The sequence below is a fragment of the Camponotus vicinus genome, unplaced genomic scaffold (assembly GCF_025532165.1).
Source record: "Camponotus vicinus isolate PSW18456_S1 unplaced genomic scaffold, iyCamVici1.0 SCAF_11, whole genome shotgun sequence".
In the NCBI taxonomy this organism is placed as follows: Eukaryota; Metazoa; Arthropoda; class Insecta; order Hymenoptera; family Formicidae; genus Camponotus; species Camponotus vicinus.
This window is the reverse complement of record NW_028141947.1, coordinates 10,581,434-10,596,443: the sequence shown is the minus strand read 5'-3', so window position 1 is coordinate 10,596,443 and position 15,010 is coordinate 10,581,434. Positions and strand designations below refer to the sequence as shown.

Sequence of the window (15,010 nt, the reverse complement as noted above, 5' to 3'; positions counted from 1 at the left end):
ACTAATAGAACTTCATTTTATTGATTTATTATTATAATTAATTAATAAGTTATTAAAAAATATTTTAATAATGTGATAAAAAGTTTTTAAAAAATGATATTCAATTAATATTTATTAAATTGTTACTTTTTGCTCTTTTTTCGAAGAAGAAGCAGTTATGTACAGAAGAAGCAATAATCTACACTGGTAAAAATAAAAATTATCGAAAATCTCGACACGATCATACGCAAAGTAATTTCCTCCGAAATTATCGGCGGCCTTGTCGTCGTGTTCCAAGCGTCCCGAAATCCTACGATTACAGCCCTAAATCCATGCGCAATCCCAAATCCGCAACATCCTACACTCTCCAGACTCAAAGAGTTGCGTCTCCGCTTAATGGAGCCGCGTACGTTCGAGATAAATTGCCGGCGTGGAGAAATCCTTTTCCTGTGCAAACTATTTATCCCGAAGACCGGCATAGAAACGTTTTCCCATGGAATGAGAAGCGGCGAGAAGAGCGAGAAATAAGCGAGAAGAAAGAGAAGAGTGAGCAAAGTACTGTGTGAATGGCGGATTGGTTGAAACACAACTTCAACCCCTTCGCCACTTCTATTTACTTGCTTTTTTCTTAATTCCTCGAGACTCCTCGGAAATTCAAGGACTTCAAGATTTATGGATTAAGATAGGAAATCTAAGAGGTGGAGGATTTGATTCTTAAAATATATATACATATATATACATTGTCCAATTTTTGAATGCTTAAAAATTGTTACGTTAATTTTTATATAATTGTATAATTATGCGTATGTACAAAATTAAGAAGCAGAAGTCCGAAATTGAAAAAGAGGAATGAAATCAGTTCTTTATGTAATATTACAAGAAGAAACCTGCAGATTCAAGATTAACGAGGAGAACCGACATTAAAGTCATTTTAGAAATGCGTTTTTAATTTATTTTTTAAAGCGATAAAGTGCATCGCATAATTACTGCGCATTAACTTGAAAAGTGAATTAAAATGAAAGTGCATAAATTCGTATTTGCAGCTAAACTTTTCCTGGTTGCGCCAGTTTCTTTCGCTTCAGCTTTTGATTTCTGATTTGTCCCGTCAACATTTCGTCGCATACGAGAAAGATCTAAAATCGAATAAATATGCAATCAAACACCAACGGAGATTTGCTTTGAACCGTTTTCCCTCTCAGAATTTGTCTCTCTTTTTCGTGTTTGTCGCAACTGTTTATTTCCTGCATTTATGGAAGATTGGCGAATCTCAGGCTGTAGGTTGAATAAATACTTGTATATACGACATCTCGGAAATACTGACGGAAATGCTTTCGTCTATGAATTCTTTGACCAATTTAAAATCGTTCGTAACGAAACTTTCTCCAGATATTATATTTCCTAGTTTACAATGTTAAACATCTCAATAAATAGTCTGTTAAAGTTTGAGAATAACTAAATCTAAATTTATGCTTTTGTTTCTAAGGAAAAAATTAACTTTCAGCTCAACAAAGGAATGCAATTTCACTAATGTGTTTCTCATATTTTATAATACTCTACAAAGGGAAACATGGAAATATATAAAGAGAAAGAATCTTTTTCAAAAATAAATGAGCATTATTATATTTGCGTGCGAGGTCGCAATCAAAGTAAAAACCTGCAAAATTCACGCATAATAAAAGGCTTCTAACGAACGACACAGGTCGAAATTCTCCACTTTTCCCACACATATGATGTTCCAACATAATATCACATTCTCCCAGCAGGACATCATAGCACAAGACAAAAATAATATACCAACGGTGCGTAATTCCAGAGGGAGTGGAGACAATGATTAATAACGCTCAAGTGGCTCACTTTTCCCTTCACGCAGTGACCTCATGCATGTAGGATCTCGCATCTCTTCCACGGATTATGACTCACCTGGCTAAGATGAAGATTTGCGCGCATTCGTTTCAGATTTCAAACGCTTTGCCACTTCGAACATCGGTAAAGCGTAGGAATTCTAAAACAAATACCACGCTTTGCGCTCGTCCTGGCCTGCGCTCCTCTCTTCGATATCTCGATCCTTTCTCGCGTCGTATCAGGATATGATTCAACAGATCCAAATCCTTTGATTGCCAAATTTGACGACGTTAGATCCTTGAACCTTTGCATTTTTAAATCTTTCGTTTTTTAATACCTAATTTCTACATTTTTTTCAAATTTTAAGATTCACATAATAAGATTCAATTCTAGAGAATTATAAATCCAAGATATCCAGCTAAAGAATCAACAATCTAGCGAATTCTTTGTGTATTACGCCGTCGGATGTTCGCGATTTAAAAATTTATATATTGTGGCAATTTAACAAAGTAGACATTTCCGCCACAGCAAACCTGCGTCGTCATATTTATCTCTTGTCGTAACACCCTGTCACTGCCGTTTGCCGGTTCCCACAATATTCGCCGCGTATCGAGATAGAGAATGATGACAGTCATTCCCGAAAAAGGAAAATGGACGAGAGGTTGTGGGGGAATCGGCCGGAAAAGCGGCAGCCAGGTTCGAGCGGAATTTCTCAGGCGTCAAGAACGATTTAAGAGAACATCCGGGAAAAATGATCCGCCACGAGTCCAGCAGATTTTGATCCCGAGCTACGATTTGCGGCTAATTCAAAAATTCAGAATTATTATTCTGAAAAATAACAATATACATATATATTATTACGTAATATATATATATATATAATAATTCTGAATAATAACATTACTGAGTAATGACAAATTTTTAAAAACTTGATTACTATATTTGTGATATAGACATTTATTATTTATACTGTTAACATTATTACTAATATTATTATTTTCATGCAATTAAAATAAAATGTTTCAATTTTTGTTTTTTGAAAATTTTTATAAATTTAAAATATAAAATATAAAATAAGATGTTTCAATTTTTATTTTTTGAAAATTTTTATAAATTATTATAAGATATATTGAGATATATTCTACGTATATGTGTGTGTGTATTAAATTGCGTATTTGTACCATATATTCAATTTAGATATTAAATTAAAAATAATCTGTAATTTAAAATATTTAACGGTATAAAAAATGACTACAATATTTATTATATAAAATGCAGCCATATCAAAAAGATTATTGGATATAAATTCGAACAGAATTTTTCACACATCAATGCGTCTCAGGCAACATGTGGAGAAAACGATCCGGAAATTTGCTAACCCCACTCCACCATGGTATTGTTTGTACACAAGTAAGCAATACGACGTGACACGTCTCGCCATCAGAAAGGGGTGAATGTAACAGCTGCGGAACGAATTGATATCTCGTTCTTTTAGCGATAATCTGTTCGAGTAGCTCTCTGAAATTCTTTAGATTCTCGCTCGTCCAAGTCGTCGAAATTCTTTTTTCTCGATTCGCATAAATTAACCGAGCAGACAGGTGCCCGCACAAATCTAATAATGCGATTTCGAGGCGAAATAAAGGGTGTGCGGAGGCGCATAAAAGAGCATCTTTCGCGTATACAGCCCAGTTTCGTTGCCGCTTTCAGAGATCATGCAAAAATTGGAGATCTTTTCACTTCACCGGTGAGGTGAGGTGTCTCGGCCTCTTTCCGCGAGAAATTTAATTTCGACCCGCGTTCGTTCAACCCCTTGCGCGCCATCCCGCGCTGCCAGAGCTCTACTACCCTCCCTGAATTTTCATCGCTACGTGACCAAGTTTTCAATTCTGCGAAAAACGTCAAAATTCCCGCGGAAGACAAAATTTGAACGGGGGGAGCAACAACAAATTTGCGGGAAAAGACGACATAATTCATGAAGTACGATCAAATTTGTTTCGAACATAAGGGTAGGTCATCTTTTGTTCATTGATAATCGACATGATACGCTAGGTGCATCCGATCTATTTTATTCAAAGTCTGCGGCGTTTCTTCTTCGTATTATCACACGAAAATATTCTAAAAGTCGATTGTCCACGGAGTCGCTCGAGCAAAATAGCCGATATACAATTTACATTTGAAGGTAGAGAAAACTGAGATCAGATTGACCCACATCATGCATTCCAGGGTTTAGTGAATCCATCGTTCTTCCGTCACTCGATAACCGCGTAAGATCCCCTTTCCCGTCCGACCCTCCCCCGTCGCCTCCTACCCCTTCTCTTCGCGTTTCCACCCTCATTACGTCATCACTACCAACGCATACGTCAATGTAGACTGCAGGCGCTCTGCAGTTGACTACCTCGTTATTTCGCGATTTCCTGTTGATCGCCACCCTACGATATCGCGAGAGATCGATCGAATAGATATATACGAATGAAAGGACACGCGTGTACATGTGTTTAAATCGATTGTCCTTTTACATACTTGTGTATATGTTGATATGCGAATAGAACTTTTATCATACAATCGCTATCGTTAAAATGCAACGTCGATCGATATTTCGGATCGATTTGTGACTTAGTCGGAATATTAACGCTATTTGTGTGCGATTCCATTAATCGCATTCTGTCTACCGGAAAGGATAGCAATAGAGAATGAAATTTGAAAAATAAATTGTCCTACATTTTCTATAGAACCTACTTATCCCCATTTCGGTGAAAACCATTTCACGAAAATACAGAATGTCCCAGACCAAACCAAGTCGTCTTTTATCTGAAAGTTCTTTCATCAATTTGTGGAGCTGATTTTTCCTTAATAAATGGGAAAGCTATATAACACACACACATATACACACACGCGCGCTCTTTAAGATGTTCAATCTTTAAAAAAATATCGATTCCAGATTGATCAAAGAGCACATAGGTGAAAGATGACTCGATAGATCTAGGGCATTCTTTACAAATCGACAAAATGTCACATTATTGATAATTAAGTTTCTCTTCTTTTCTTTCTCTTTTTTTCTTCATTTCATAAATCTTACATATTGGAAAAAATATTAAGAAAAACATGCATATTAAAAGATAATATACTAAATTATATATTACATTATTGAACAAGAAATATTAAAATATTACGAGTTAAGTTTACAAGAGCAAACCAAAGGCGAGCGTTAATCGTAGATAATAATACAGGAAAATATATTCACACTAAGGAAATGAGTTAAACAAGTGGATACATAAGCAGGTAGACTCGAATGAATGAGCATTTAATCGTTGTAAAGACTATATCTTTACTATTATTTATCGGCTTGCTTAGAACTTCTATTATTCTTCAGTATTTACTAATATTGCACTAATCATCATCAAATTATGAGAATCATTATTTCTGTTCTTATACAAAATATTATACATATCTTCTATCTATCATAAAAGGGAGCAATCATTTGTTTGAATTATTCTGTGCGATAAAGTTCTTGAATCTAAGGCATTTAATCTTCAACTTCTGAAATCTTGTCATCTCGAATGGCGATAAATTTCGCATTAAATCCGTGCGCATTATTTCGATTTTTCGAAGAGCTGTCGTTCTATTTCGTTGAGCTGCAAAATCGGCCGCGGATTCACGTATTAAAAGCCAATAAGTTAGAACTGGCACGCTGCCATTTCAATCTCGTGGGTCTTGCTCGAGGAAACTCGTCGACAAGCCGTCTTCCCGTTTTACGTCCTTGATTAATTGCAGGATACAAGTTGATTGATTTCGCGTATAACGGGTAAACAAAATATTCGTCGGCTATAACCCCTTCGTTATAGCCGATGTCATTTTTTCTCTCTCTCAAGAGAGTTTGGTCGATTCTTAAAAGTATGGATACATTTAACACTATAATTAATTATTGTAAAAATAGCTTTTTTAAAATGCTTGATATATTTAAGATACTTTAATTGGGAATTTTCAATATTTCTTTAATTGCGATTATTTTTGTAATTTCATTTATTTATATATATTACGCTTTGTGTCTGCAAACTGGCGGCAAGAGAATGCATTACAGGATGATATCATTTACAAATGTATTTTGCAACGACTAGAGATAAATATCATTTAATGTGCAACTACTTGTGAATGTTTCATAGATGCTTATATCGGAGCTTATAGCTATAGCTTGAGCACATTTTACGATTATGGAAATATCTAGTAAACATATACGGGTATCTCCCCGGAAGTATGTCGCGTTTACGGCTCCTCCGAACAATTTGATATCGATCTTTCCTTAACGAAAATATGATTAGGCGCCATCTTGCTACGCAGCTTGTGCAGTTTTCGCGTTAGCTGACTTTATAACTAAGCTTCAAATGAAAATTTTTATCAAAGTAAGTTTGCTGAAATTAACTTAAAAGGAGGATTATGTTTCCTCATTATCATTTTTTAATTTTAAGTAGATTTAAACATGGCCCAATGAAGCTGGTTGTAAAAGATGTTGTTTTTTCAGTCGATATTCTTCTTCCAATCATATAAGAAGAGCGTTAAAACTGTCATCAAAATATATTAGTGACTCACAACAAGCTATATATTTTTGAAACCGGTCTTTAAGAACCTGTCTTATAAACATTTTATGGCTGTTATATTAAAACGTTTCTTAAAAATATTTTACAGGAACAAAAAGCACACGATACAAATAAAATCAAATCGCCCAATGTTAATATGTAACTCCAAGAATCTATCATTTATCGAAATTTTATTACTTCCGCTCGTGGAAGTAATAAAATTACCCGATAATTTTGGGGACATTTCGCGGGGAATTGTGCGGCCTTTTAACATTGCGACACAAATATCCGATTATTAAGGAACGCCTCATCATCGTCGCCGTTGTCGTTGGGAAAATCGACGGTGCGATAAGCCGCTGCGGTGCGATGATGCATGTGCAAAGCGCACATTCGCATGCTCCGCGGTTTTACGCGGCGATGAGCGGCGACGGCATGCAAAGTGAGCGAGCGAGCGAGTGTAATTCCACGCTATAACATTATGAATAATGCAGCGGCGGGATTTGAAGCTCGACGGAAATGTACGTAACGATTACGCGCATTCCGACGCCCGGCGTCGCGTTTTCCCGCGGCCGTTCCGGGAAAATCCGCGGCGTGCCGTATGCAGAGTCATAAGCACCGTCGTTCCGCTGATCTATATTCGCATTTTCCGCCGCCGGCAAATACCAGAATGCGCGAATCTGCGGAATTTATGAGGAGCGCCACGCGCGCGGTCAGCGGTTTTTATTACGTGCGAGTTAGCGAAATTAACAAGATGCTTCTTGCGACAACGCGTGGCAGCGGATATTATATCGGGTTTTCGTAGGTTCTAGATTTTACACGAATCAACATGTTGATTTGCATGAATTATATATTCGGATAATTTTTCATAAAATTAAATATATTAGACAAATTAAAATATATACTATTTAAACTAAATAATTTAATATAAATGCGCACGCTTTATTTGCATCGTAAAATATTCGTTTCGTTATTCGCCGTTTACAGTTCACTTATATTATATTTTATGCTAACATTATTTGCGTTTTCCTACCATAAGAAAATAATTATGTAATAAGATATATATGTAATAAGAAAGTACATGTGTAACAAATCATGCATGACAACAAATTGTCGACATATCGTAAGGAGCAAACATGCATTACAAAGATACATATTGATAATTGATAAAAAATCTAAAAAATAGAAGGAAACGTAATAAGAGATGTAAGTCTCGACATGTTAGGATGCTGATGCTTTTTAAAAGATCTGATTAAAGATAACAGATTAAGATTTAACGCAAAAACTCGAGGATCCAAAGACTCGAGAATATTAAGATTCATGGATCCAAGAAATTAAGGATGTTAAAATTCAAAAGGATCTAAGGAATAAAGAATGTATATTCCTAAATGCAGAAAATTGAAAATTTCTTCAACAATTCGAAGATCTAAAAAATCTAGTACCTAAAGGTTCAAGAACTCGATAAGTTGAAGGTGTAAGAATTTAACTCGATAATTTAAGAGGTCGAGGATTGCAACCCGATGGGGTGCTCATCCTTGTTCAAGGATGCAGAGAGCTAGCGAGCTCTCTGCAGTATCCTGGGAACGGCGAAGACTCGATCGAGCGGTCCTCTCAGTTCCTTAGATTTTAATGTGAAATTCTCGAATATTCTCGAAAGTTTCAAGTTTCTAAATTTTTAAATTATTAGATTTCGCAATTTTTTAAATTTCTACTTTTCGCGAGATCAAAATTTTTTACATTCTATAACTTTATCTAGTTGCGTAGATCCTGGATCTTTGATTTTGTTAAATACTTTGGTATGCTTTAATATTAAATTAAATTTTAAATTGCTTTTTAATCTTTAAATCCTGGTATTTGTAAACTCCACACGGATTTCCTTCACTGGAGATTAATCTAATCTCTAGATTAAATTATTTGAATCCTACATTCTCTGAATTTCTCGAATTCTGAGAGTTCCAACCAACACGACATTATAAGTTCTTTGACGTTAAAAGCAACGACATTCTTCGATTCCGAGAGGAATCTGTAATTCAATGGATCGAAGATCAAAACAACTTTGATTCAAAAAACATAAAACTTTATGTATCCGACACTAAAAGAACCTCTTAGACACTTAAAGTTTAAAAATCTGCCGACCAAAAAACTTAAACTAACTAGCTAGAAAAGTTTAGAATCTATATATTTTATTAATTTAAAAATTTTAAAAAGAAATGTGTGTGACATAAAAATATTAAAATTATCTAATTATATAATCTAAAAAATGATTTCTCTCAAAACTAAATAAACAATATACTGCTTGATATGATTGCACTCGGTTATCTAGATAAATGTGGTAACTCGATGAATAATTCGCGCTCGCGTTTAATTATAAACCAGATTGTTATCCGTTCACACTAGAAATTATTACAGTAAAATTATTCTAGTTTATGAGGCAGACACGGTTAGTTAATAAATAATATGGACCAGTTCTCACGTTAAATTAATTTAAATTAGAAGGTTGTTTTTTATGTAGATAATTTCAATTATTTGCATAGAATGACAGTCGAGAAATTTTAGATCTTTCTTGAACCCGTAGATGTCTTAAATTCAGTTCTCCTTTCGTGAGTGCTATCTCCTTAAGACTATTAAGCGGATAGGGTGGCCAAGCAAGGTGCGCAGGTAGGTGCAATACCTCCATAACGATCAGCGCTTTACATCCATTCATTCAAGCAGCCATCTGTACAGAGAATCGTAACTCCTAGTTAGCCCGATAAATAATTTTTACTATTTTATGTCGAATTACGCGACTCGGATCACGCTATCTTTTTCGAAATAGGCGCATCCAGCTTGTCGACAAACATGATAGCTTAGTTAAAAATTCGAACCGATTAAAAACCCGAATTTGATTGATCGAATTATGATTTCTCTGGACCGATATCGCGGATTGATTGTCTGATACATCAGACAAACAAACGAACAAAAGATAAACTAAGACAGGCAGGTAAGCAGGCAGGCATTACCTCGCTTGGATGTAGTGTCGGCTAAGCTGCTAATAAATCCACGTACGGCAATCACGAGAACAAAGAGTCCACAGTGTAGCCAGAACATGTTTACGTCTTAACAACATTGTTTAATTCCATATTACATGACGCTCGTGAAACACTGCGACGATGGCGGCTGCTGCGATCCCGACGGGCTTTATAGGATTACTCATTACTACGCGCATAATCACCGACATCTACCACCTTTTTGCTCATCAGACGCGATACGCGGAGCCGAGCGGATCGGAGACGCAATGAAGCTGTACGAAGCGGATGACGGAGACGATCCTCGATACGACGATAGTATACTAGCGATCTCGTGTACCGATCTTTGGGATACGCGCGTTCGCGTGGGCGATTGTATATGTACGGCGACGAAAAAAACGACAGAAAAACAGCGAGACGGACACGTCGCGCGAGCGGAGCGTAGCCGAGCGAAGCGGAGCGGAGCGGTGCGGATCTCTCTTATTCTGCCTCTCTTTCTCCCTTTCTCTCCCTCTCTCTGACCGTCTTTCTTTCAGCGTTAGTCAATCAGTCTCTCTTTCTCTCTCTTTCTCTCTCCCTCGTTCTATTTCTCCTCAAATCATTTTCCGGGAGCTTCCTTCCGGGATTTTTCGAGCCACGGGCACCGACAACGAGGAGACCGAGCCACGAAGGGAGAGCACACTATTTTCCGGCGACTTCTTCCTCTCAAACCCGGAGCGGATTGCGGCCCTGCTACTCTCGCGCGCGCGCGGCCAGAAGAGAGGAAACTGCCCGGACCGAATCACGCCTCGGCTGCCATCTTCTACCTACGCCGGGAGTCTGGAGTATGAAAATATTCTCCGCTCCCTCTCTCCCGGTTCTCCTCCTCGCACTCTACCTCTCCCTCCTCTACCTGCTCGCTTCCACAACCCCCACAAAGCCCTCCGCGGCTCGTTCGCTCGCTCTAGAGCGCTCGCTACATCAGCGGTCTTCCTTCTTCTTGCGCGCGCGCACCCCCGCGCAGCGCACCACCGGCAGCTTTGGACCACCACTTCCTCTTATCGATTCCTGCGCCATTCCGCCTGCTGTCGTTCCTGTCAAATCAATAACTCGCGCCGGCCGCGCCGGCGGCTTCCTCGCTACCGCCGCGGGGGCAGAAGCGGCATCGAGATACGAAAACCCCCTCTGGCTGGGGTAGCGCACAGGGCAGGAGAGAGAGAACGAACCCTGGACCAGGTGGCGGGAGTTGCCACGGAGCATCAACCGCCTGGAGATGGTGATCCTACCGGTGACTGGATCCTACGATACGAAGAGTCGCGGAAAGTGCTGACGTGGATGCGAAGAGAGAGGGTTACAGATGAATGGTGAATATATAGGGAATAGGAGAAGGGGGACGAAGAAAGAGAAGGGACGAAGCTGGGATGTATCTCAGAATCAAGTACTCAGTGGAACGCAAAGTTGGAAACGGAGGACTAAGAAGCTTACTCCGTGTCTTGATTCCGCGGATTCTAAATTTTGCATAAAAAGTCTGGTTTTTCCAGACTGGTTTTCCACTTTTGTAATTCTCAGCAACGGAGAAAAATAAGGAGAGGCATAAACAGAGAAATAAAAAGAAAGAAAATGAGATATAAGAGTAAAAATATATTGCTTTTAAATTTAGTCATCTTAAGATATTATATAGATGATTAAAATTGTAATTAAAATTATAATTAATAAAGTAAAAGAAAATTAGACCGAATATAAAAATATTATGGATGCACAGTACATTAAAACAAAGGCAAATTAATAATTGAAATATCAATCATAGAAACTTTATCTTCAGTTTCGTTTGACAGAAATGAAGAAAATGCACACGTAAGCCACTAATTGATAGTACGATCATTAGCGTCAATCAAACAAGTGAATTGGAAAGGAAAGAGGGGAAGAGACAGAAAGAGAGAGAGAGGGCGGGGGGGGATGAAGCTGGATTAGGTGACGATAGTTGGAATGGAGCATGAGATATTGGAGATGGTGGATCAAATGGAGATTGTGGAACGAAGAGTAGAGGAATTATTGAAGTGTAGTAGTAATGGTATGCGAAGAGCGTTTGAGATTGCTCTGAATAAGAGGAGATCTGTGGATGCTCTAGGTACGAAGTAGCTGGAATGAAAAGAATTAGGGACTTGTGTGAACCAGAGTAAGGTTTCAAAAATTCCTGGAACGTGAGGCGCTAGATAGGCGAACGCTAAATAATTTAAGATCTGTAGAACCTAGAATTTAAGGAATCCTGATCCCGAGATAGTTGCTTTGCAACAAATATGAGAGTTAGAGTAACTGGAGTGCGAGGAATATATAAAAGCACAAGTTTCTAGAAAGCCGGAAAAATTTATGAGTTATAATATATCCAACATTTCAGGAAGATCGAAGATTTAATTTATAGTTGAAGAGATTCTCTATAAGTCAAGGAAAATTTATATATATAACGTAATTTATAGAGAACATACTAAATTTAGGATCTAGAAAATCTCTGATTTACTTGAAATTTGCTTAAGATCTAGAAACTTACTGAATTTAATTGCAATAATTAGTTTGCTGCTTCCTATCGTTTATTATTCTTTTAGCACGCAAGGACAAATTTACTACTTCCTACATAATTTGATTCAATTATTGTTGTTTGCGTGACTCGGATTCCTGGGAGATTTATCAGTAACAGAATCTTCTTACCTGTTGGTTAATCTTACAGCAGTCTGTCGCGTGGCTTTCTCGTCTCATTTCTAAATTTAAACGCACAACAGCTTGCATAGCTTGCAAAAACAATCTGTCATTTATAGCTGACCCAGCTGTTCCATGTTCGCGTTCTGTAGTCTACCCTTACCTCTGATGGGGTAACTCAATAAAAATTTCAAGATTTGCTGATGTGTAAATTATTAAGTAAAGTTTAAGAAGTACAAAATCTAAAGAAGATCGAAAAGTTTTTAGAAATCTAAAAATATGTACATAATATGCATAATAAAAGCATAGTTCACTAAAGAATTTATCATAAAACATTTCAGAAGAATTAAATTTTAAAAAAATCGTAAAAAAGTTAACTGAAAATTTTTAGAAATCTAAATGTTATGAATTATTATTACAATTTTTGAATTTTTTCTCTCTTGGAGAAGGAAAAATAAAATTTCCTTCGAATTTCTATCAACAAAACAAATATAAATCGCATCACTAAGAAAAGCGATAGCATAACGTGCCGAAACTATTTTGTAACAAGCGTAATAATCGATTTTAGTTTATACGAGAAATGGGGAGTCAACACAACGAGAGGCACGTGAGAGATTCATTCACGTGTTGGTCTAAATATAGGTCGCCGCGTTGGCTGCACTGCAGACGATTCGGCTGACAGTTATTTATTTATTACAGACAGCGTGAGTGCAATAATACTATATTTTTCAAATTTGATAGACTCTACTAAAAATTTTATTAAAATAAAAAAATTTATTAGAAAATATAGAAACGAGAAAATAATATTGTTTAAATTATTCATTATAAATAAATTATTTAATTTCTTTATTTAACGTATTAATTTAGATATATACACTGTAAATAATTATCTAACATATGTTAGATTTTAATTATGAAAACTGAATTGTTTTCTTTAGACTTTGTAGAGATAGGTATATACATAGCAAAAACAACTAAAAATTAGATAAGAGAAAATAGTCGATTATACTATAATAATAATTTTTTTAAATATTTAAATAAATATGACAGGTTAATATAATATATATATATTAAAAAACAATAATTATGCAACAAAAGTGATTATCTGATAAATTAATTTCTAACAAGAACATGCATTTTTACGCGAATATTGAAAAATACGTAAAATACTAACTATTTTTATATTGAACGGAAAATAATAACTATTTTTAAATAATAGAAAAGATACCGAACGGCCTAATCTCCGCCTTCTCACTTTGTTCCATTTATTCGTTTATTTATTTATTTATTTATTTACGTATGGTAGGTACATTTCGGCTGTATATTAATCCGTCGAGAGAAACAAATTCGCAGCGGAACTCACTTGCCGCGCACAGAATTCGCCGACGCGTTTTCTGCGGCGAGGGGAGAAAATAATGGAGAAAAACACTTTTGCGCCAGCGGAAAACGGAATCAACGTACAGTGTGAAATTTTACCAATTCGGGAGAACAAAAATATTTTATCTAATTGCGTCTAAATATTGATTTTACGAAAAATGTTTAATTCTATTTATTAATTTCATAATTATATATATAGTTATGGTGCGTATATATTGGTGCGTATATATATAGTTTGCATTCTTTTAAAAGCATATGTAAAAATTTAAAATTTTATTATATATATTTTAATAAATCTACATAAAAAGATCCTAAGGTTTAGAATGCGGAAATGATTGGAATTTATCTTTTTCTATATTTCACTCATCAATATCAATTTGAACACGAGATTTTAATTTGTTGGAGCATTTCTATTGAAAAGTTAATATGTTATAAAATTTATACATGAAAGCAATTAATTCAATAATAAAAATCAGTTATTTTCAATACAGAATATGCATATATATAATCAAAATATGTTTATATATTTTCTCGCACTGAAAAGATTGAAAAAAATAGAATTTATTTATAACTTACTTCTTTTCCTATTTCTTGAAAAAAATTATATATAAATTATATGTAATTTATTTTTTATTTTTTTACTCGAGATATGTTGTGCAATTTATATTTTTCAAATATATATCTAAATTTTATATTTTAATATAAAATTATTTAAATCATATAATCTTAAAATAAAAGAAAATACAGATAGGTAAAACATCTTTGTTCTCTTCTTGATAGTTTGGGTAAAAATTTCATACTGTGCGGCGGCGATAGACATGCGCGTCAGCCACCGAAACAAACAATTGTAATCTTATGTCATTGTAAAGTGGCAGTCGTGTAAAAACATTTTTCTAACATTAAGTAACTTTATAAGCTCGACGTCAGCGCGGAACATTCCTCTTCAACAATCGAGCAATCTCTCCCGGCATTATCCTGCGACTTCTCTCTAGTGATTTTTTTTAATAATCGTATCAATTACATCGGTTATGATGGAAGGATTAACCCTTCCTGCGCGTGGCACGAAATAGGATCTATCGAACCCCACGAAATTTATATACGATAAACAGGATGAAAAATTTCACTTTCATCTTCTTCTTGATTTACCTATTTTTGAGTGAAAAAAATAGGACTACACATCTTAAGCTATAAATGGCGTGAAATCTGATCATAGTTTTAAGTATCCAGGAAAGAACGCCATTATACATATGCCCAGAAAGGGTTAACGAGGAATGTCTAATTATTGATGATATTCATATATCAGAAATCATTTTGCACCGCTTTTTTGTTGGTGAATTTTTCTAACAACGATTATTGGCGACAGTTCAGATATAACTTTCAAAAAAAATAAAACAAAATAAAATTTTCAGAGGAATTCTCAGAGAATTTTCAAAGGATTTAAGGAGTGATAAATTCAAGAAAGGATTCAGGGGGAGAAGCAGTGGATTTATAGGTCTAATAATCCAATTGTTTGTGAGAATTCAAAAAATCCAGAAAGAGTAAAATATTGTGTCGATATTTTTATTAGTC

The 15,010-nt window shown here is 35.6% G+C and overlaps 1 protein-coding gene and 1 long non-coding RNA gene across 20 annotated transcripts in view; one reads left to right on the top strand and one right to left on the bottom strand.

Annotated features, from left to right (window-relative positions):
* Positions 1 to 10,288, bottom strand: part of Mmd (disintegrin and metalloproteinase domain-containing protein mind-meld) — a 39,405-nt gene extending 29,117 nt beyond the window's left edge. For 10 of the 19 annotated variants that reach the window (XM_083082582.1, XM_083082585.1, XM_083082596.1 and 7 more), the window contains exon 1: positions 9,389 to 10,287. In XM_083082582.1, the coding sequence (XP_082938708.1) occupies positions 9,389 to 9,476 (88 nt within the window). In that variant the 5' untranslated portion in view covers positions 9,477 to 10,287. Of the gene's footprint in view, positions 1 to 9,388 lie in introns of all 19 variants that reach the window. The other 9 variants (XM_083082590.1, XM_083082592.1, XM_083082586.1 and 6 more) reach the window with 2 other exon arrangements.
* The window catches only part of LOC145961952 (uncharacterized), a 60,188-nt gene that overhangs the window by 30,077 nt on the left and 15,101 nt on the right, over positions 1 to 15,010 (top strand). The window lies entirely within an intron of this gene.